This window comes from Asparagus officinalis, chromosome 9, assembly GCF_001876935.1.
Source record: "Asparagus officinalis chromosome 9, Aspof.V1, whole genome shotgun sequence".
NCBI lineage: Eukaryota > Viridiplantae > Streptophyta > Magnoliopsida > Asparagales > Asparagaceae > Asparagus > Asparagus officinalis.
In genome coordinates this window covers 34,134,403-34,159,686 of record NC_033802.1, presented here as the reverse complement: position 1 = coordinate 34,159,686, position 25,284 = coordinate 34,134,403, and the positions used below count along the sequence as shown (strand labels likewise).

The 25,284-nt window shown below is 33.5% G+C and overlaps 1 protein-coding gene across 2 annotated transcripts; it reads left to right on the top strand.

Moving 5' to 3' along the window:
- LOC109824355 (F-box protein 7) lies at window positions 1-23,208 on the top strand. Of its 2 annotated transcripts, XM_020390935.1 has the most exons (12): window positions 25-79; window positions 539-605; window positions 811-897; window positions 1,129-1,241; window positions 8,720-8,836; window positions 8,924-9,020; window positions 9,130-9,203; window positions 9,440-9,493; window positions 9,600-9,701; window positions 9,828-9,886; window positions 10,067-10,277; window positions 22,762-23,208. In XM_020390935.1, the coding sequence occupies exons 3-12, from the start codon at window positions 861-863 to the stop codon at window positions 22,819-22,821; spliced, it is 924 nt and encodes a 307-aa protein (XP_020246524.1). In that variant the 5' UTR covers window positions 25-79; window positions 539-605; window positions 811-860; the 3' UTR covers window positions 22,822-23,208. The 2 variants fall into 2 exon arrangements, with proteins under 2 accessions (XP_020246523.1, XP_020246524.1); XM_020390934.1 differs by lacking the exon at window positions 539-605 and having other exon boundaries at window positions 1-79.

Here is a 25,284-nt window from a genome sequence, read left to right as displayed (position 1 = left end):
CGTTCCGCGGTCCGCCCTTCCCCTTTTTCGCATTTTTCCCCAACGAGAAAGCAGCGACTCACGGTTCTAATGGCTTCGGGTAATTTTCAATTTCTCACCTTTTTACAGAATTATTTTGAAAGTTCTCGTTCTTGAGCTGGTTCTTTTGGAAAGCTGGCTCCTTTTTCTTAATCGCGTGGATTTTGATTCGGAATTGTTAGAGTTCTGTTGACTAGGTTTCATAAATTCGAGATATTTTTGTGTTAGATGAAGAGTGGATGGGGGAATTTTGGGGGTATCACGTTTATGAGCCGTCAATTTTTCTTTGAAATGCGGCAGAGTTTAAATTTGTTGGAATTTTGCTGAAAGTTTTGAATTTGAGTAGTGGAAAATTAAAAATTAAATAGAAAATATTTATGGAATCTTGTCTTGGCTGGTGATAAATATTCGTGAACCTATGTAGGATGAGATGAGAGACAGGATGTCTCACAACGACATTAGATAAATATTATGGATATTTGAGCTAAGTTCTACCTCACTGATGCCTGTATGCTTGCAGAAGAGAGAATTTCATATATTCAAATCTGGACCTGAGCACTCTGTATTGCCAAATTTTGATACGCATGGTAGAGTAAAGCTGGATTCTCTGTTTATTGATTGTGGATATTGTCTTTATGCTTGTTTACCTTTTTTACTTCCCATAATTTTATCTTGACATTCGGTGCTTACACTTGTTAACGATTTTTCATCTTAATTACTTTCTTCTGCTTAACTATAGAAGCAACATTCTTTTACCGTAGTTGGATGATCATAGGTATTTATTTATTGCAGAGGTCAGCAGATCAGTTCCACCCGAGTTTGGTATATTCTCTCATCAGAAGATGAAGCAGTTCATAGGAACAGAGAGGCCTTGGCTGAGTAAGTCGCATCTGATTTTGCATATTAAAGGATATATTGATCAGATTTCTTTGAGTTTATTTCTCTCTTTGCCTTTGATTTCAGTTGTGCATTAGTTTAAGTTTGTCATATTATTGTGAAGATCTTTAATTCTGTATAGAGAATGGTCTTTCTGTTGAATTTGATACTCTTGTTTCAAGATGCCATTTTTTTTTCAATTTTTTCTCATCTTGATCTTTTTTTTCTTACCAGGTCTGTATGGAAAAAGAGTAAGACCTGTTGCACCCTTTGGAAGTATGAGCAGCAGGCCATTTCATGATCCAGCCCTCATACATCGATCTTTGCCAGATGAGCTGATATATGAGGTACTTTTCAATATCTTGTATGCGTTTGGCAGTTGAAACAGTTATTTCTTCATTTTGGATTACCAAACATCACTTATAGTTGATTCTGTAACTCGATCCTTCTTGATTATTATCAGTAATGGCTATATATGTAGATTCAATAACTCAGTTGTGCTTTACGGATTGGTGGTTTTTGCAATAACCCTTACAAATGTTCCGTCCTTATCAAAGCTTTTTATGGAGGCAGTTGTTCATGCTACTAACAATATGTAACTTTAGGTAACAAAATTTTGAAGTTAAAATTTAAGTCAGTTAACATGGTGGTTTTTCCTTTTGAAAATTTGATGGTGATGGAGTTATTATACCGGAGGGAGAATTAGTTGAAGAAGTGATTTGATTCTTTTTAATAATTCATTTTATAGAGATTGGAGGCATTAGACTATGCTTCTTGAGGGGTGTAAGCAACCTAGCACAACCCTCCTCCCCTATCCTATCTAAGTACGGAATCTGTGAAATGGTTGATATTGGTAAGCACATCGCTGGTGAAGTTGATAATATTTTGAAGGAACTGAAGAAAATTGGAAAGCTATATAACCTAATGACATTCTTATTTATTTGGAAGTGTGTGTTTGGTATGGATAACTATGTCATTGCAGTGAACATGGTTGTGATCTTCATCTAAAAAAATCTTATGGAAGTATGGAAACTAAGAAAATCCCTGACAAATAATGGAACAACACTTTGCAGGGGCGGAGTTGGAACTTCCATTATGAAGGGGCTAAGAATCCAAAATACATGCATAACTTGTTAGTTGTTTATTTCATAAAAGGAGTTTTTGCAAAATTACTCTCCTCAATCTTTATTATTTTGAAATTGATCCCTCAAATCATTCAAATTGTTTGTAGCTTCCTTAATTGTTAAGTTGTTTAGACATTAGTTCCTCAAACAAACAAAAATACAACTAGGGCCCTTAATCGTCATGATTAATTTGAAACAACTACCCATGAAAATTGGAGGGCTTAATAGCAATTTGAATCGTCACGATTAATTTTAAATATATAACTTAAGAATATAAGGGGACCTTATAGCAAAATCAATGATTGAGGGACTAATATCAAAATATGAAAGGTTTTAGGCACTAAAAGAATAAGGACCAAATATAAAATATGAATTTTTTTTTTGTTGGGGGGGGGGGGGGCTTTGGTATTTATAAGAAAAAGGTAAATACCAAGGGTATGTTTGGCAACCAATGTGTTTTTACTGTTGTGTTTTAATATAAAAACACCATGCCATGGTGTTTTTCGCAAGTGTTTTGAAAACACCATTGCGAGTTTTTGGTCAAACACTAGTTTGACCCTTCATATAATACATATACAACCAACCCACCACTAACCATTATTTCCACTCGACCACCACTCTTACTCCTGCCCACCGGCCGACGCGCGTCGCCGATTGCCACCTCCCACCCGCCGGTGGCCGGCCGCCACCATTTGGAAGCTCCACCTCCACCGCCTATGAATATCTAATTAAAAATAATAATGTGCCACCACTCACATGAAACAATGATGAATAATGATCCAATGATATTCATTTTGCATTCATCAATCCCATAATACATTCTAGTGATGTTAACAATATAATATTCATCAATTTTAAAACACATCATACTAATGTTGTCCAATATGATCGTTCCATATTCTCTGGACCAAACGATCTCGAAATTTTGCCATCCGTCGAAGGTGCTCTGGGCTAACATTAACTGGAACGATATGTTGTTCTCATGCAATAATGTCATCTTCTTCAAGCTCTATATCTTCATTTTCGTACTTGATAAATAACGGATCTTCAGAATCATGCATTCGAATCACATTATGAATAACACAACATGCTAATGCAATATATTTTTGTTTTTTTAAATTATATGAAGGCATGTCCCTTAGAATTGGGAATCATTTTTTCAATACCCCAAATCATCGCTCTATAACATTCCTTAATGAAGAATGCAAGTAATTAAATAGCTCTCTAGCACCTTGAAGTGGAAGATTCTGCCCTCTATAATCATTTAAATGGTAGCGCTCACCACAGAATGGTGAAAGAAAAACCGGCATATTGGTATATCCAGAATTGACCAAATAGTACTTTCTTGGAGGAGGCATGGGGAATTTATTTGCCGGATTGCTAATACATTCTAAGAAAATTCTTGAATCATTTGCACTTCCTTCCCAACTACTCATAACAAATATGAACCACATATTAAAAGAACAAGCACACATCATGTTCATCGTTAGTACAATTTTATTTCCACGGTATGGAATTTGATCATCTGGTTGCACCCAAGCTGAAATATGAGTACCATCTATCGCCCTACACAATTCTGTCATGCAAAAATTATAGGTATATAAATATCAGAACAATATAATAATATGTCATTTAATTGAATGTATTTAGAAGGAATATAGTTGTACCTACCTTGAAATAAAGATAAAACTTTGCTTTAGTCGATATCTTTGATGTAGTTCCATCGGATGAAGGATGAACAATCACATATTTGATCAAAGAACAAATTGCATAAATGACTTTCGTAAAATATGTAGAGATGGTCTCCAATGAGTGTTGAAAGCGATCCACGACCATCCGTTGTCGTTCATTATAAGAAAGCACAAATAAAAATATTGCTAATTGTTCTTGTACCGTCACATTTCTGGAATGTTTTAGTTTTCCAATTCTCTTTAACTCTTCATAGAGATTAACAAAAGCCTCTTTTTTCATTTGAAAAAGATCAAAACAAGTAGCCGAGTGACCATCTAGGGCCTCAATCACCCAATCATGTCCCTTTAATTTTGAAATTCTTTGTGGTCTAGTCTTTTCCATCAAACCACCATGAAGCTCCATGCATGCATAAATAGCCAATAAATCTTCAAATTGCTCATCATTTGAATCAGAATCAGAATGTGATGATGATTGATAGTCATCCACATCCATACCTATAAGCAAATAGAGATGTAATTCAATACTATCAAAAATCTAAGAACAATTGTATATACATACCAAAATAGAAATAGATACACACATTCGGATTAATAAGGATAATAAAATTTTAACATAGTTCATACAACACACACGACATATTATAAGCAACAAAAGACTACCAAATACAGAGGTTCCTCAACCTAATAGAAATAAACATGATAGAAACACACATAAAGGTCCTCAATCAAAATAGTGACAAACATAATAGAAACACACCCAAAAGTCTTGAACCTAATAGAAACAATCATAACATAAGCACCATTGTGAGGTCCTCGGTCTAACACATACAAACATCAACGAAGACTTAACACCCAATCATTCTTTCTCTCTATAGGCATGGCTAGAAACATCATCCTCCATAATGCATCATCATGCAAAACCTATGTGGCCTTAAAAAACTGAGTTGAATTTATATCTTCAAGTGCACTAAGTGCAGTAATGCAATTCACCACACTTTGATCTTCTTCAAAAGGTAAATTTGTTTGCCTATTTATATCACCACTAACATGACTATCTGCAGCAGTAGAACTCATTCTTCTCTCCATCCATTCCATTTTTCTCCTAAAATTCTCTCATCGAGGTGAAAGCATCTACCATTGCTAATTGGATTTGTTGCCTTAATGGTACACGTTTCTTCGCCACTTTTGCCTTTTTCTTAGCTTGCAACGACTCTGCTCCTTCCTCATCTTCCTCATCTTCTTCTTTATTATCCTCACTAATGGTAGGACTTTCGGTAGATGGATGAGCATTATTACCGGTGGCAATTGTATCACCAAAAATAATGCACAATTTATCATAACCTTTACATCCTTTCCTACGAAAATATCTTGCATACTTGTGGCTCTGTGCAAAACAAAATAAATAATGAATCCAATCTCACATGAGGTATCTAATAAAAATTAAAAAAATGAATGATCAAGTATTACCGCATATAACTTGTTCCACACATCCTCTGATGCGGCTATTATACCGGTGCTTGCAGTATATCCAACTCCTGTATCCTTCAATATACTTTTCAAATTTCTCCATCTTTGTCTTAATTATTTAGACTTATTTTTCAATTGATCGTGAGTATATTCTCTCCTGGTCTTCTTTTTCAGCTCATCTTCCATGAATTTCCAAGCCGATCGAGTAAATGTCGTTGTATGCATATTTCCTTTTTTTACTTCTTCCTCCATCAAGTCTATAAAATAAAGCTCCGTCTTTTAAGGCCAAGTTCCCGCCCCCTGTGAAAGGGGTAATCTCCACCACCTCCTCAACATCATGAGTTGCACTTGACATCTATTACATAATACATTCACCTTAATATCAAAATAAAGACGCATAATAAAATAAGAGATCGGTCTTTGCGATATTACTAAAGAGGCGTAATTAAATAGGCACGTTGACAGTAACTATACTTACACTAATTTTGGCTATATAAGCATAATTGTCTATCCTTTTATCTTGAAATGAAAATGCTAGCTCCTGTGATTGTACTGATGTACATCGCCCTAGTTTTTTCATGATATAATGTCTCAAGTATGCAAACTGGTAAAAATCCAAAAGATAAATCCAATCAAATCACATATTTGCCTATTGATTCATTAGATTTATGTATCTTAAGGCTCTAATTAGAAAAGCTAGTAGTTTATTCATCATCTTAAGGCTCTAGAAATTTTCACATAGGTAAAAGTTGAAGGTAGATATCACGCAGTACTAAGTGATTTGCATTTTTATTTTTAAATTAGTATTAGAACTTAGTAGAGGTCATATTCCAAGCAAGTTGGCTCAAGAAACAAACACCTCTCTATAAAAATACTCAACATCCACAACACAAAGAAAACAATCTCAAGCTTTAAAGCCTACCGAGACTCACAGACAATTATATTATTCCCCAACTTCAATCTCTCAGGCTTACATCAATACACAACCTGAACAAGGAGTGTTCATAGCCATTAAGCACAGAGGCACCACCATACACAAACTACTATGAAACTTTTTTTAATGTGCAAAAACAACATCTTATGGAATTGGCTCCTCATAACTTTTCTAAAAATAAACTCACTTTAATAAAATTATCTCCTCAAGATTTAATGACATCTCCTTAATATCATGATAAATGCTTAAATTGACACATTTAGGATAAAATTAGATTAAAAAAAAATGCAAGAAACACTATGTAGAAATGGAACAGGATGTGAATGGCGGTGAAAAATTGGGGCAAAAAGGAATTTCACACAAATGAGGGCAAAAACCCAATCCAAAATAACATACAAATTAGGTTACTTTGCAATAAATTCGTCCAACATGTAAGAGGGACTGAGAGGAAGAAGAAAACACAGAACAGAGAAGTGAGAGGGAGAGATTTGAGTGTTCAAGAGAGATCGGTGAATACCTTGATCGGCAATCTGATCGGACCTTCGACGATGACGATGACGACTTGCACGACGATGGAGACGATAGCTACGGCTATGGCGGCGAGTGGGAGGCGATCGTCAATCGCAGGTAGGAGAGTCGAGAGTTTGGGGATTTTCTTTTCATATTTGGGGGAAATACCTAACATGGTAGACTCAAAACACCTTTTAGGTGTTTTGAGAAAACCGTTTAAGTTTGGGTTTTTTTTATTTATGTGGGTAAGAAGATAATTGTTGGGTTGTAAATCTCACCCCAAATATGTTGGAGTTTTCTTTTACTTTTTTCTGGTCAATGAAGTAAATAATTCCATTAACCATGCAGAGATGTTTCATCAACTCAGGCATACCTGGATGTACATATTGCTTTCAAAATTTTTCTATTTACAAACAAAATCCAGTTGAAACCTGAAAGTATAAGCAGCAAAAAGTATCACGCAACCAAGCAAAATCAGTGCATATAGAAATTACAGAGAGATGAACACCAATCTCTGTACTATAGTGAGATATCATGATGAAAGATAGATGTAAGAAAAGGCACCTTGATTTTCTTTTTCTAAAATATAGAAATATGCATGAACAATAATCATATATATGATGAATCAGTAACTGGCTTTCAACGTGAGTATGATTGAGGGAGACAAAAACATTTATTGTCGACATACATGTCCACCGAGGAGTAAGATATTCAGTTCTTGTTGTTCTCTTAGTTATGTATGAATATTATTCAGATGAAGCTCTACGGTGTATTTTATTTGAAGATGATACTGTATAAGTTGATGAGAATCATACTAGAGAGAATGTTTCAAAGAGTAGAAAGGTTGAGAGAAGCTTTAGAAACTAAAGAGTTTATAAACAGTAAGATAAAGCGTGGAACATAATATTAGGAGTATGAGGAAAATGAAGGTAGAATGAAGATTGATGGTGCTGCATATAATATGATAATTTTTGCTATTAGGATCAATGGTTAATCATAATACTGAGATTAAGGAGGATCTTCTTTATAGAATTAAAGTGGAATTGGCCATCAAGAGTGCTTAATTTCTTCTATGGTAATATAATAGTTAGAGTAAACTTTACTAGTTAAACTTAACTTTATCAATGTAAAATATTATTTCATATGAGCTTTCTTTTTAATCACTCTTTTGGGCTAATATCCTGTATTAAAATCATCTTTGCATTTAACTGGCAAAATGGGTAATTGACTTATGGTGGGTTTAAGGGCATAGCTCCTAGGTGTCTTGTAAGTGTCCGGAAACCAGAAGTAACAAATATCAAGAGACTTGATTTATTGTGATTTGTGCTCATCATTTCAACATTTCTATTTTTATTCTCATCATCTGCTAACCACAGGATGATCACAATCTCCATTAAGTAATAGACCCTTTTGCTATCATCTGAATCTGTGCTGTGAAGAAGAGTTTGTGCAGTCATTCCTTTGGTTTTTCCTTCAGAGTAGGTGCAGAAGTCACTTTAGTGAATATGGCAAACGGGCATCTTTGTTAACCACAAACAGTAGATGAGTAGAATAGTCGCTCTGATATTTTCCATTTTTAGTCTTTGCTCATCATAAAGTCCTGAACCAAGTAGTAGACATCAAAAGGAGGAACTCCTATCTAATCCATAGTAGTAGATGACTTATTCTTGACTTTTAAAAATCATTATCTTTTGTTCGCTATTTCATTAGATTCAACGAGTTAGCACTGTAGAGAACATGTTGCATGCTACAGCAATAAATTTGCAACCTCCTTGAGAGGAAAACACTTGATCACTGGGATACCACAGTTATATTATTCACAGCGCTATATTGACGTCACATATTAAAAGATAATGATAAATCCAATGTAAAATTGTGAATTGTCAATTATCTCCTTTATGGTAGTAGGAAAGTCAATTCGAGAAATTTATTCTACAAGTATTCATTTCAAATATGCGTATATATTCATCTGTTTCTGCTACCACATCCCTTTAGGTATTTGTATGGCAGCATTATGTATTATAACATTGAACCCTTTTACCTCTACTAATATGGTCATCCACTGATAAAATCTTGTATGTATGGTCAAATGCGAACAGGTTTTTGCACGAGCTGATCCATACAGTTTAGGGAGGGCGGCGTGTGTTTGTCGTAAGTGGAGATACACTATTCGCAATCCCAGTTTGTGGCAAAATGCATGTCTGAGAGCATGGCAGGTATTTTTCATTCGAACAACTTATGCTGATTTTATTCAAGTTTTTATCATCTCTGAAAGTTAATATATATGAACACTTCTTTTGAAGTTGTCTGGAGCATCAGAAAACTATAAAATAGTTACATCCATGTATGATTGTTCATGGAGGAAAATGTGGACTCATAGACCAAGAGTTCGTTTCGATGGTAAAATATTTTTTGTGCTGTGAGTTGATCTAAAGAAGCACTTTTTTTGATATTCTCTTCAAATTCTGACATAAGATTATATACCTTACTCAAGCTTGTTGTCTGCCAGGTCTCTATGTCAGTAGGAATACTTATGTTCGTGTTGGAGTCGCAGAGTGGAAAGTCACAAATCCTGTTCATTTGGTACGATTTCTTTCTAATATTTTTGGTAGATCGCTTACTGGCTTATTTATAGCATTTTTTATCTATTACCTTAAATTTTAAGGTGAAATTAACACGGGCAGTTAGATCTATATCTTGCTGATACCAATGTGCTAGGTTATTGGAACTTCTTAGCTTTGTTTTAGCTGAGGATAGAATTAGTGAACATGTTATAGTGTCCTATTTTCATGCTCTTACTTTTCTCTTCTCCTTTGTAGGTTTGTTACTACCGGTACATCAGATTTTATCCCAATGGGAGGTTGCTTTACAAGGTTATTTCTAAATTTTGAACTAGGTTTCAAACTGCAGCCAAGGAAAGGAAATATAATGAATGATTTATATAGCATTTTTCTGATACTAGTTATCATGAGAATTTAGGTCTCCTCTCAAAGGGTTAAAGAGGCAGCAAAATGCATGCACCTTCGTGCTTCTAAGCCTGATTGTGTGTACAAGGGTGAATACAGATTAGCTGAGGACCAGGTAATGTTCTTAGATTCCTGAAGATTAACGCCTCTTATCCGTTGAAATTCTTTGTTGAAGTTATTGATGTTCTGTAACTTGTTACTGTGAACTTTATTCAACTGTATCACATTCGGCTTTTTCCAGGTTGAAGCTGCTATCTTATATCCAGGAGTCCGATTGACTCTTCTGAGAATTCGTGCGAGGTATTTAAGGATATTACTTTTTATTGTTCACTCAGATTTGAAGTTTCAATGTGACTACTTGATATCTTTTAGTGTTTTTCAAATGAGAAGCTTCCTTAGTTTAAAACTGTGATTTATCATATGCATGTTTGTGGAGTCATCGTCTTATGTAAATTCTGTAAAAGTTCTGGCTCCTTACAGGGTTAGAGGGACAGTAGTTGGGGCAAACAATCGAGTGGATCTCTTGAGACTTGTTACAACTGGTGTGAATGAAAGTGAAATAAAAAACCATAGTGGTGGTCTGCTTGGATTTGTAGAAGGTTGGACTGAGGACGAGACACATGACCCAGATGTGCCTGCTATTTCACATAGCAGGGGTCTATCACCCTGTGTTTTTGTTCCATTCAACGAGGTATTCCTACTCTTCAACTTCTATAACATGGAATTATAGATTAATGTCAGAAGCATAAGTTTCCATTTTTCTTTCATACTTCTATGCTAGTGCTAGTTTTTATAGTATCATTCATTGTGGTTTATAAATGTGTATAGTCTGTCTTTTATACTTACAACATTTGCACCCTTCATCCAGACAAAGTGTGAACCCTTACCCCGCATCATGATCCAAAATAAAAGATCTATCCATGACCTTTATTCTAATCTAATCCACAGAGGGCACGTAGGTAATATCGACTATTTAATTATGCTGTCTAGAACACATCTTAGATTCTTTTCCTGCTTCTTTCTATTTTTTGGTCATTTTATTAATTGCAATCCTAATTAGGAGAGGGCATGTTCCTTTTAATTTTTATTCCAAAGATGAAAAAGATTTGAGCCATACATCTTCTTTTGCATCTCCAGCCTGTTTCTAGTAATGATTTATCCTTTGTTTTTTTTTTCTATGCTGCTATTTAGTGTTAAATTCCTATCGTGATTCCTGTCGATAATGACAACAGCGCAATGAAAACAAAGCTTTCATCCGAAATCTTTGCGCTCTGCAACATATCTTTTTTCTCCATTTATTGGTCAAATGCGCAATAATAAATACAAAGCTTTCATCTCAAATCTTAGTGCTCCGCTTCATGGTTCTCTTTTCTCCATTTACTGGTCAAAGGCACAATAATAATACAAAGGCATTCATCTGAAATCTTTGGGCTCTGCCTCATGAATCTATTTACTCCATTTACTGGTCAAAGGCGCAATAAGAAAAACAAAGCTTTCATCCGAAATCTTTGGGCTTTGCTGTATGAATCTATTTTCTCCATTTACAGGTCAAATTGCATATCGTCTGTTAATAATGGAAGTCACACCCTTTTTAACTACCATTATCCATGCTCCCTTAGCTCTACTCTTTTTGCCCTTGCTCCATCAACTAAAAGAACCATTAATGTCCAAATTTATTTACTTCACATGGCCAAATCTTTTCAACCGCTTCTTCCTCATTCACCCTCTTAGTTTATCCTTATGAGAAGCTTTGTCTAACTTGTTATGGATGGTTCATTTCTTATTTATCTTTTTGCATTTTATCCCTCATCAATCTCAATATATTCATTTTACCAGATGCGTTCTCTATTAGGTATGTCTCCTGCCCAAACCATTAATAATTTACTTTTCTTAATGGGTGGTAACTGCAGTGCAAAATATTGGATATATTTATCATGACTGCCCTTCATATTCTGAATCAAAACCGAGGAAGATAGGATGAGCTTGAAAAAGAACCAACTACCTTTGCACGGACTTCCCTGATTGCTGCAAGTTCAGAGTTCTCATATCATCATCATCTAATGTTCTAAGTTTTTTCTCTCCTTACATAAACCCATGCTGAAAAGTCTCCATGAGAAATTCAATGGACTAACTGTGTCATCTTGGTGCCAAAATCCCATGTATGAAACTAGAGGCAAGACAGGGGCTTTACTATAAAACCTATTAGGATAGTTGACCAATGGCGAGAAGAAAATATATTTTAATGGTTATGCTATTCAAAGTCTGTTCAATCAAAGAAATTCTTCAAATTCTCTTAGACAAAAAAAAACAGTGTCAAAAAAGGTAGTAAATGGTAAATTTTGACTTTTGATGTTGGTGTATTTAATCATCTAAGAAGCATTATATATTTCAATAGTAAACACATTCCCAGCAAAGTATCTTCTATACTTCTTATATGTATTTTATCCTTTAGACAGTTATCTTTTCACACCAACTTGACAAGGATGTAAAATACTAAGATTTTCTGCACATTAGTTTGTTCAGCTGATCTATAATGTCGGTTCCTAATGAGATCAGTTTTAGCTTACGCACTGAAGTTAAACAAATATGTTTTTGCAGTGATATTTTTTATGCTGTAAATATTCATATCAAAGTTTCTGATGGGAAATTATCAAGTTCTTCTAATATTTGTTGGTTCACAGTACTATATTTCTTCTAAATAAGTTGTATGATGGAAATTAATTTATTAAGAACTGCATCTGAAATGATTTATCATCTTTTTTTTTGGAATAGCAAATTTGCGAGTACATTCTTCCTTTACACTATGCAGCTTCACATCTTGAAGCTGAACAACAAAAGCCTCAAACCAAAATGTACTAACAGAGATAGGGCATCAGCAAAAAAAAAAAAAGACTAATGAACAAGGTTCCAAATATTGGTCATCGGGGATTTATTGGATGGTCAAAACCCATATCGGATATTGGATATCGGCATGGTTTTAAATATCGGCCGATAATCCGATATTATCGCCGAGTTATCGGATTTGGGAGCTTTCCGCTAGGATAAGTAGGATTTTTAATCGGTTATCGTTTTTTGAAGTTTATCGGCGAGTTATCGGCGATAAAGACACTTATCGGCCGATAAGTAGGCTCTAAATATCGGCTTTATCGGCCGATAAGTAGGATTTGAGAGCTTTTATTTTTTTTTGAATTTGCTCTTTGAATGTTTACAAATTATGAGATATTTGTTGCTTTTGGAACTTGGTTGATTGGTAATTAGCTAATGTTTGTTTATGGATATTGATAATGGCTCATAACTACTAAATATCAACTTAGTAAGTTAGTTTATAAATCTCATGATTAAACAATAATTATGTAGATGCGTAGATGGTTTTTCATTCTTGATGTTATCTTATTATTTGCTTGTTTATTATTCCATTTTGACTAACATTATATTTTTTTCAAGCTTATGTTTGTTTATTATTTGCTAGTATATTACTCCGATAAATACTACTTATCCCCGATTTTCGCTATCCGATAAGGATTTTGACCGTCCGATAAATCCCCGATAACCGACATTTAAAACCTTGGATATCGGGGATATATTAGGGATAAGTAGTATTTATCGGAGTGACATTACCGGATGGTGATATACATAATATAATATTCTAAAATGTAATCTAACCGTACTTAATGAAATATAAACTTACCAAAATGTAAATATTTATGTTTAGGATCACTAACCAAGGGTAGAATCTCGGGTCAGATCGGATTTTAAGTGCATTGAATAGGTGCCCGTTGCCTGAAATCAAAAACTCAAAGCAAAGGTCGATAATTCTGATTTTTGGGCCGACAATATTGGCCGATAACTCACTTTATCGCCGCATTGTTAGCAAGAAACATCCAAAAAACGATAACCGATTTAGAATTGAACTTATCATAGCGGAATGCCCCAAAAACCGATAAATTGCTGATAACATCAGTTTATTGACCGATATTTAAAACATTGCTAATGAATTAAATCTTTCAATACATTGCTGCTGCTACTTTTACTAACAAACTCAAGGAATAGGTGCATAGCACTACACCAATATCTATTTTGTTTAGTATCCTTCAGGTTACTGATTTTACTGGCTTGAATCTTGATCTCATAAATAATAGCCTTCATACACTCTTCCTACTCTTTGCTGTCAAAAACCAACCAATTTATTGCTCTCCAGATATGATATATGCAGGATGCAGCAGCAGCTTCTTTAATAGAACATATTGAAGATCTCCCTCTCCATCTTGTAATCATCCATTGTAAAGCATCAGTCCAAGCAAATTTATCAACCTTTACGTGAACAAAATCCATGATTTTCCCCAGAGCTTACTGAAACTACACAAGAAAGAAATGGTTTCTTCTTCAATTCCAGAATCGCATACAGAGCAAGTATCATCATCAATATCATCAATAGTCTTATATTGTCTAATTTATTCCTAGTAGGCAGATTATGTATACACCACCCATAATATAAAATATTGCTTAGGAATAGAAAATTTATTCCATACCAACACGGTGTTGTAACTTTATCACCAGCAAGCTTCCTATAAGCAGAGGAGGTACTGAATTGAGGAGGATCACCAATCCAAAGCAATCCATTAGCAGTGATGTGAATGCACAGAAGAGCTTCTTCTCTGATCTTGAGAATGTTCTTGAATGACCAGAAGAAATGAAGCTTGATAGCAATTCTCCAAATACTTTGGTCTTTCAGATAGTAATGATGGACCCAGCGAACCCAAAGAGAGTCTTTAGCCAAAGCAACTGCCAATAGGTGTTTAAACATAAGAACTTTGTTGAACAACACGATTTGATGAAGCCCTAATCCAACCACATCTCTTTGATGTACACACTTTGGACTAAGCTACACTAGCCTTGTGATTATTCAACTCCCCTGCCCATGAAACATCCCGACAAAGCTGCTCAACCCATCTAGTGACTTTCTTAGGCAAAACAAAGAAGCCCCCCACCAAAAAAAAAAAAAAACTGCATTCTATGCAGTATAAACTACCGACTTCGCCAGTTGAAGCCTCCCCACCAAAAAAAAAAAAAAACTGCATTCTATGCAGTATAAACTACCGACTTCGCCAGTTGAAGCCTACCAGTAAATGATAATAGCTTGGTAGTACAACATTGAATTCTACTGGTAATCTTCTCAATCAGTAATCCACAATCTCCAGAAGATAAAAACTTAGATATGAGGGGAATTCCAAGATATTTTACAGGATCTCAATTCTAACAATATGATGAACACCTCTTTTTTTTTTTGGAATTTGAAGAGGAAATTAGGTCAACTTGAAATATCAAGGGGAATTTAAGAGGAAATTTGGCTTTGCACAACTCTGCCTTTCATTCATAAAACTTTCCTCCATATATAGAGGTTACAGACTTTTTTGGACTTCACTTTTTCAGATAATTTACAGACTCTTCTGGACTTCACTTTTATAGACTTTTCTGGACTTTACCTTTATAGTTAATCACGGACCCTTCTAGACTTCAGAAAAAAAATAAAAAACTAGCTGACTCAAGCAGCTAGTTAAAAAAAATACTAAAATCATATTGTCTGCTGACTCAAAAGGTAAATCATAGTGTCTGTGACTTTTATTCGTTTCCGATAGATGCACCGTCGTCGTCAAATAAGCGAGAGTCATAGTTATCCTTTAAGGTGCTTAAGTCACTTTAATAAGATTAGGAAGATCCGGTTCATCATATTATAAATTTTCAAGAAGTTTTTGATGCACTTTGAATAATAAGGCTTCATTAAGGGTCTATCATCTTGATGATCATGTGCTGTTTTTAGTCTGTAGAGAGCCACTATTTGTAGACCATCACACCAATAGTCTTATTTATCTAAGGCTTGTCTCTTAGCCTTTAAATATTCTTTCATATTGGTGTATTAATTTGCTTCCCAATTAAAATATTCTTTGAATGTGATAAGTTCATCAGGCTCTTTAGTAGTAGGTTTTTGCATAAATCAGATTTGGAATGAATGGTAAATTTCTACTTCAAATTGGACCGGATGTAAAGCCACTATATCAATCTCGATTCATTGAATCAGTGGATTCATTTCTATAATAATGTTTCTTATCATTCTCGAAAAATATATAAACTGCTCGTATTCTAATCTGTCAATCGTGATCTTGCGGATTGTTCCTTTTTTCTATATGATATGTAGCTCTTGTATTAACTTCTTATTTAGGCTCACATTTGTACTAGTAAAATGTGAGATATAGAATGGATTTGTTGTCATATGAACAATGTCTGACCTTTCTAAATGAGGATAATGCTAGTTTATCACTTTTATCTTTGATGAGTTGATTTATTCCAGGGGTAATTTTTTCAGTTCCTTTATGACCCGTGTATAAAATTAGATTTTACAGATCAAAGTATAAGAAGCCAATTTTCAACAAGTATTCATCGAAGCTTTGTCTAAGTTACATGCTATAGTTAGACTATTGGAAAGAGTTCAATTTACAGGCCACGTCTTATAAGAAAATTATTATTACAGGAAGCACAAATAAACATAGACGTAACTAGTTCTTTTAATGTTAAAGCATTTGAAGAGCTATTTAGAGTATTTGCGCATTGGAGAGATCCGGAATTACTGGAGAGGCACTACAAGACTTTAATAATATATAGTCGATGGTTGGAAACTTTCAGAGCTATATGCTTACAAATGCTATAAATCGTTTGGGTCTAAAATTAAAAAGATTGGAAGAAGCAAATCTACAGTTACATGTAAAACTCATTGATGAAGAAGATAGAGCGAATGAGTTTAAAAGGAGAATTCAAGAATATGTTCAAGAAAAAACTGAAACCATAAAAGAAGCTGATTTCTGGCAATTCATAGAAAAATTGTCTATGGACACCAAAAGAAGACTAGAATATAGGAAATGGATCATAAAGGAACTTAAAAAATTACTCCCAGAAATAAATCAACTCATCGAAGAGAAAAATGATAAACTAGCATTATCCTCATTTAGAAAACCCAGACAATGTTCATATGACAACAAATCCATTTCGTATCTTACATTTTACTATTAAGAATGTGAGCCTAAAAAAGAAGCTAATACAGGAGCTGCATATCATATAGAAAGAGGAACCGTTTGCAAGATCATGATTGACAGATCAGAATATGAGCAGTTTAAATATTTTTTGACAAGGATAAGAAATATTATTATAGGAATGAATCCGCTGATTAAAGAAATCGAGATTGATATAGTGGCTTTATGTCCGGTCCAACTAAAAGCATAAATTTGTCTTTCATTCTAAATTTAGTTTATGTAAAAACTTACTACTGAAGAGCTTGATGAACTTATCATCTTAAAAACAACACATGATTATCAAGATGTTAGACCCTTAATTGAGGCCTTATTATTTAAAGATCATCAAAAACTTATTCAAAATTACAATATGTCAATATGATGAACCAAATCTTCCTAATCTTTTTTACAGCGACTTAAGCACCTTAATGGATAACTATGACCCTCACTTCTTTTACAACAATAACATATCTTCCGGAGATGAATGAAAGTGGCAGACACTATGATTTACCTTTTGAGTTAGCAGACAATATAATTTTAGCTTTTGTAAAGTAACTTTTGAGTCAGTTCGTTTTTTGTTTTTTGTGAAGTCCAGAAAGGTCCGTGATAAACTGTAAAGGTAAAGTTCAGAAAAGTCTGTAATAGTGGAGTCCAGAAGAGTTTGTAATTATTTGAAAAATTTAAGTCCAAAAGAGTCTGTAACCTCTATATATATATAGGAAAGTTTTATGAATGCCAGACACGGTAATGAATAGCCAAATTTCTTCTTAAGTTCCCTCTGATATTTAAAGTTGACTTGATTTCCTCTTCAATTTCACAAAAAAAAAAGAAAAAAAGAAAAAAAAAATGAAAAGAATAAGAGTTTACTAGAGTGAAAGAAGCTTTTAGCTGTTGCTATAATATCCTCATTAATCAAGTCACAAGATTTCTTAAAAAACTTTGCAGTAAACCCATTAGGACTAGGACTCTTCAGGACATTTATCTAAAACATAGTTTTTTCAATTTCATGAAAATCAATAGGTCTAACATAAGAAGATACATGCATTTGAAATAGAACCTTTAGAAAACACATCATTTTGAACAGGACTCAGACATTTTCAGAAGACCCCATAGACCCTTATAGAAGGACAACATTTCATTCTGAATGTCTTCTGGAATACTTCTCCTACCATCAGCAGCTTGTAAAGAATGACATTCATTAACATTCTTTGCTTCATCTTGTGGCTTGAAAAAAAATAACGTATTTGTATCACTATATGATAACCAGTCCACCCTAGCTTTTTGATGCAAAGAGCACGCCTCGTACTTTAAAAGTTTCACAAACTCCTAATAATGTCTCCTCTTTTGAGCATGCAATTCAATATTAGAAGGTTTTTCCTACAAAAGAATTTGAGAGGCCGTCAAAGACTCACTGGATTTTTGATCCAGCTCGCTGACAATTCAATAGCAGAATGTTTTTCTTGCAAAAGAACTTGAGAGGCAATCATAGACTCCCTGGATTTTTGATCCCTAGCTGAAACACCACTAAAATACTGCTTATTAGAGTTCCTAAGTTTAATCTTGACCAACCTTAATTTTTTGCACCACCTGAAACATAGGGGACCCTTTTATTCTCTTTGGGGGTGGGGGTTATTCATTGGGACATTTGGGAGTATAATGTGATATTTTTGGGAATTCTATTTTATGTTAGTCATTGGGATAATGGAACAAGAATATTACCTTTTAGTGTTATTGATTTATTAGAACATTTATCCCACTCATATACAAATATTTTGTTCGAATAGTAAAAATTTGCCCTATTATCCACATTGGAACAATTATGTTCGACTTTGAAGACAATTGGGATAATTTTGAAACCTTCTTGTATTACTTAACTAATACATGCTAATCATATTATAAATACATACCATGATATGTAAAATATAAAGTAATAATATATTCAATATATTATATTATATTGTCATGTAATGATGTAATAGAATAAAATATTATTATATTTAATTTGTATGTATAATTTATTCTATTATATATTATTATATATCATTATGCATTATCACATACTATATTATATAATAGTGCACCATATTTATTATAATATTATATAATATTTTAATAATATATTATCATATAATATATTATATTAGTTGTAGTTAATATTTTATTGTATATTTGTAGCTATTGTATTATAGTGTATTATATTAAACCAATAAAATAATATAGTATAATATAATATAACATATTTAAATTAAAGAATATGCTAGTATATTACATTTAATTATATAATATAATATAAATCATGTCATATGATTATATTATATTATATTAATATAATAAAATATATTATTATACTATAATGGTATGAGAGCAGTTTCTGCTCCATTTTTTCCATAGTAAAGGTATAATTTCCAACCTTTAGGGATACTCCCTGATCTCTCTAGTCATGCTTTTATTTTGTTTATGTAAACAGTAGTTAAGAACCATGTTGATGATTGCTTATAGTTCATGTTTTCTTATCAAACCGATAGAGGGAGACTTGAATGGATCTTAGTGAGATTAATTGTTTGAGAGTTGGCCTAGTGAGGTGGTCTGTATTTGGCCGCGTTGTGAGTAGTTTAGGCCTTGAACTGGACATAACAATTGGCAAGTGATTTTATCTCTGCAATAAGGAATAGTACTAGTCTCGAGTCACAGATAGGAAAACTGAATTTTATGAAGAAGCAGAGATTCTTTGTTTCATAGGAATATTAAATTATGGAAGAAAATACTTTTAGAATTTATCTAAATTAACTGATCCATTAATCCAAAAAATACATAAAATAACAAAAAAATATAAAAAAAAGGAAATGATAAACTTATATCCAGATGGGACACAAATAAAATAAATATAGAATTAATAGAACTAGAAAAAGATAAGAGTAAATAAAATATTTTTAGGAATAGGAAGACAATTAGAAATGCAAGACCATATAATAAAGAAAATTAAAAGCTTTCCTGAAATAAAAACCGTAAAAAAATCTACAAGCTTTCATAGGAATATTAGATTATGGAAGAAAATACTTTCAGAATTTATCTAAATTAATTGATCCATTAATCCAAAAAATAAATAAAATAACAAAAAATATAAAAAAAAAGATAAACTTATATCCAGATGGAACACAGATAAAATAAATATAGAACTAACAGAACTAGAAAAAGATACAGTAAATAAAATAAAACAGGTAGCAATAAATATCCCTAAGGTAGCTATACCAGAATCAAAAGATGACTTGCATGTTTTTACTGATGCCTCAGACTATTTTTGGGGTGGCATAGTTACTATTGAAAACAAAAATGATATATGTATATATGCATCTGGAAAATTTAGAAAAGCATAAATAAATTATATGATATTTGAAAAAGAATTTATAGCATTAAAAAGAACTCTAGAAACATTTAGATACTATTTATTGTCAAGAGCTGTTACAGTACATGCAGACAACAATGACCTTTATGAATTTCTCAAAAATAAAAAACCAGAATATAATGAAAATGCTAGAAGAATAAGATGGTTTGTGATCACACCAATAGCCAAAAGTTTTGAAAGAACTTTTAACATTACAAGCTTTCATGGAAACATCAAACAGATAAGAGCGTGTGCTATGATTTGAAATCCAAGGGGCAAGAAATTCCACATCAGTAGGAAAGTTATCTATCCATTCCAAATTCAAAGCACTCTATCTAATTTGCTGACAACGTGAACATTACTCTAAGTGAAATGATATCCTCGAAATTTTAAATCTAAAAGTTTGGCTTCAATCATAAGCCTTTGCTACTCTCCAAGATCCCTTCTAGTAACAGGCTTTCCTTGAATTTTATCATCAATGTCTCTAATGATTGAAATCACCCAATACAACCCACACTGAGGACATAGATGCAGCAATATGGCTGATATCATTCATCAAAGATACTCTGACACTAACTGTGTTAAAACCATTAATGAAAGTTGCATAAGAAACGTCATTACCACTAATCTCCTTGACAAAGCAATGTACCATTTAAGATATTATTGAAAGCAAAGAAGAAGAATTCTACCATACGGATCAAGATAAAAATTTTGAGCCTACTCCCAACCAAGAGCACACTTTTCAGCCACCAAATTTGATTGCATGTCTTTAATTTTTGTTTCTAGCAGAATCATAAGAGCTAACTTATTTTTGTGAATTGAGCTCTTAACCTCTTTTTGCTTATTAGGGTGGTTTAGACCCCTAATATTGTGACAAGGGAAGGATTTCATCCAGGCTTAGGATTTAGGGTCGTCCTATCCGTAGTAACAGCAAAACTACTACCCCAATTCTTCTCATATGATGCAGATTTATTTGATAGATTATTTGATATGCCAGCAATAAGCTTGAAAACTATTCTCTTTAACATTCTCACACGACCTTGTAAAGCTTGAAAACTATTTGTATTAGAAGTAGATGTATCAACAACTGGTAATTTCCCTCTCCTTTGACTTAGCAGTCTGCCATGTCTCACTTGGTGGGAGATTTTCTTAATGTTTCATCTCTTTAACAACATTCACCTCAGATGATTCACTAGGAATTGAAGAGGAAATAACAACATTAGAAACATCTTCAGGAAGCATATTGTCTGTAGTCACCTTCTTAGGCATCCAAACCTTTTTCACATTCCTCTTAACACAAATTTTATGCTTATGACCAAATGTTTTACAATGATCACACTTAAAAAAGGAATTCATTGATATACTACCTTTTGATCTCACAAACTTCAATTATCTCACATAACCCCCCTTAACTGTAGGGTGTCTCACAAAACCCCCCTGAACTATAGGGTGTCTCACAAAACCCTCATGAACTTTACCTTATCTCACTTAACTCCACTGCCTGTAATTTGCAAATAACTAAAATGTTCTTTATGACGGAAAGAACTCAAAATTTAAGTTATTTGTAAATGACAAGTCACAAAGTTTGGAATTATCACACAATAACCTGTTAGTTATTTCCAAATTACAGGCAGGGTGATCAGATGAGATTAGGTATAGTTTAGGGGGGGTTTTGTGAGACACCTATAGTTCCAGGGGTTATATGAGATAAACAAAGTTTTCGGGGTTATGCACAACGCCCCCTAAAGTTCAGTGGGTTTTTGAAATTAAGGACAAAAGCAATTCTCCCATTTGTAGCCATAACGCCATCAGTGCAAATAGGTTTTCCTATCACACTAGCCAAGTTACTCAAAAGCTTTTTCATTCCATAAATGAAATTTTCTATTCAGACTTTTCACCCAAATTAGAGCAGAAGCCAGATTAACCTCTCCCATATTCAGATGAACCGACCAAGGACTTAATATGAACGGCTTACTATCAAATGTCGAATGGCCTTTCTTTGAATATCTAATCCTTTCTTCAGAATAGCTAATCTAGACTCCGTAGAATCAAATTTGGATGTAAATGTACCTGAATCCATGGCTAAATCTTAAAGTTTCCTGACGTCAGACCAATTCTTGTCCGCAAAACATCTAATGGCCGAGAAAGAAGCTTTGAAACCAAATGCATCACCTACTAAGAGTTGAATTTCCATTTTTCGACCCCTAATCCCCTTCAGCTTCATCATATTGAATGCGCTAAGAATCAGCAAACTGTTGCAGAATGAATGTGAGGTTCAATCCACTATCCTTGTGGTAGATTTGAGGTAATGACATTAGCCTAAGACTTAAGCTTCTTTGACCACATCGTCAACTCCTTCTGAAGCCACAGAAGAGCTAATCGAGAAGATGGAAAAGAAAGAGGAGGCAAAAGTAATTAAAAAACCCAATAGATCCAATCAAAACGATGAAGAAAATGGGTAAGTTGCTAAAGTAACGTACACCCTAAATCGCCGTGAGAGAGATTTTTGTACATAAAGACTTTCTTCTTCTTTATCTTTTATTATATAAAGAAATTCTTCTTCTTAATCTTTATTCTTCTTCTTAATCTTTTGTACATAAAGGCTTTCTTCTTAATCTTTTATTATATATCATCTTTATTTATATGTAAACTTGCACCCTTGGTGCATATACGTAAAAACATGTAAATGTTGTGAAAATTGCTCACTTATTTTGTTTTTTGTCGTGGTACAGGCAGACACATCAGTTTTAAATCTTCCAGTGGACAAGATGGATTACTACGTTCCTGGATGAAATCAGACACTGCAGCATTGTGACTTTTGTTGTGTGATGATCTGCTTGCTCTTTGTTTAATTTATAGTTCTCAAGCACTTGAAATTTCCTTTCCTTGAAGCTTTTGGAACATCAAAACTCTGCTTGCTCTTCTCATATCCTGCTAGCCTAAACAGGATTAAGCTTTGGGTTTTGTACTTCATTTTTTGTCTGTACAGTTCTCCTTTACTTTGGAAACAGTTGTGTATGTAATAAGTTAGTGTTTGTAATTTTTGGCTCTTGTGGTGTGTTCGAATGTAAAATTTAATGCATATAACAGGTAGAACTGCTAAGGAGCTTGATGTGCGAATGTGTTGTATAATCTTGGTTTCTTCTTATAAATTTATTGAGTCTTGAACGATGGTTTTAGTGGTGCCAGTACTTGGGCGGGATCCTTCTCCAGTGTTCTCAGTTGGCTTATTGGTTATGGTATGTATCTTTTTCAGCATCGTGGGTCTAAAAATGAGAAGTATATTTTTCAACATGTCGACAGGTCTGTCGTTTGTATAACGAAATTGACCAATTTAAGTGCAGTTTAACTGAACGAACTTCCAGCTATGATATAAGTTTAGGGCCCGTTTGGATAATGGAAGTAAGAAGTATGTCACAAAAGTAATTTTCAAAACTATGAAATAGGAACTGGCGGAAATAATATATTTTTTGTTTATTTCATATATTTTTAGAAGTAATGGAAGTAGAACTTCTTCCTCTTAATTTACTTTTTTTGTTTGGATAATATTTGAAAATATTTTTAGGAAATAATTAATACATTTTGCTTTCATTTTATTCTTGTTTGGATTGTCATTGAAATAGAAATAGAATTGTTGTTGGGTTCAAATTGAGCGTTCCTATTGAAACCACATGACATTGCAAATATACATATTGTTTACTAAACATACTCCTGAAACTAAATTCTCTTTAATTTTGATTTGAGTGTGAAAATAGTATCAATATAAAGCCATTCAATGTGAGCTTAGCTCCGCTTATTCCTAGAAAAAAATGACGCCTAGTCAAACAAAGGACAAACTGAAGCATTACATCTTGAAGCAGCATCTATTCTTGCTAGGATTACGTAATTGTCGTTCACATTTGCAATGGTACTATTTACTATCATTAGTAGTTGTGATGGCGTTATCCACTATCATTAATGTGTCACGATGGTTCAAAATGCCCTTCGTTGTTTTGACACTAGTTAACTAATAACACATTCACGGTGATTTTTCCTTTCGTTGATGGCACGTGTATACATATACACTTCAAAATCTATTGTCTATATAGTCATTCATATTCACAATAACAATGGACATGAATACCAGTGACAGAGAGTTGGAAAGTACTCCAAACATGCACAAATATACATCTTCACATATTATTCACTTTAATGATTTATATTTCAATAATCCAAAACTATCTATCACATGTACATGATATTATTTGGATTAATACAAGGTTGATAATAGTATACATCAAAAGTTACACGGAAGTCAATATTGGCTCCTTGCTTTCCAGAAAATTAAATCTGGGGGCAATCTCGAGCTTCACACTTAACCCAATGATGATGCTCTATTGATATATTCTAGACATTAGTCAGAAATAGAATAGTGTCAACTTCTCTCTAGATTCTCTATTAATAGAGACTCAAAACTAAGGGAATTAACTTAGATGCACCTCTGATGAGCTTAGAATTTTATCTACTAGATCCATCTTGCACTTCCTGTAGCAAAGGCAAAAGTATGTTTATTACAAAATGATTTGAAAAGGCAATATAAGTAGTGACTTGATAACCTACGTAAAGCTTGGCAACCTCATAGCAAAAGATTCAAATTGCATATCAGTTGGATATAAGAATAGACCAATAAAAACAAATCATTTGAGCTTATTGAAGGTGTAACCAAATGCTCACAAGTTCAGCTAAACATCATTTGAGCTTATTGAAGGTGTAACCAAATGCTCACAAGTTCAGCTAAACATTCTATAACCTTGATGCACTACGTAGGAGTTTGTTTTATTCAAGCCTATGCTCACAAGTTCAGCTAAACATTCTATAACCTTGATGCACTACGTAGGAGTTTGTTTTATTCAAGCCTCATGTATACAACTTTTCCAGTCAATGAAATGGTAGAATGATACTTCTACAAAATAGAACAATATGGGAGTTTAAATTTACAATTCTAGAAATAAAACTAAAGAGGAAAAATACAACATTGATATTCTGCAAATCATCTCCAATTGTAATTGAAGTCTTGCCTGGAGTACAACTTGTCCCATAATTCTTTCAGATAGCACATAAGTAAATACTAAAAGATACAATCTAATTGAAATTTGTGTCCCTTGGCACTCCATGCAAAATCTTATGACTGTTGTGCGCAGCGGAACTCGAAAACCAAACAAATCGCACACACAAGAACAAGATAGATCACAACCAATACAACCAATACACCAATC

Coding starts and splice junctions, on each gene's coding strand:
- LOC109824355 (XM_020390934.1), top strand. Junction 1,242..8,719: donor CAGATGAGCTGATATATGAG/GTACTTTTCAAT, acceptor AAATGCGAACAG/GTTTTTGCACGAGCTGATCC. Junction 9,702..9,827: donor ACAGATTAGCTGAGGACCAG/GTAATGTTCTTA, acceptor GGCTTTTTCCAG/GTTGAAGCTGCTATCTTATA.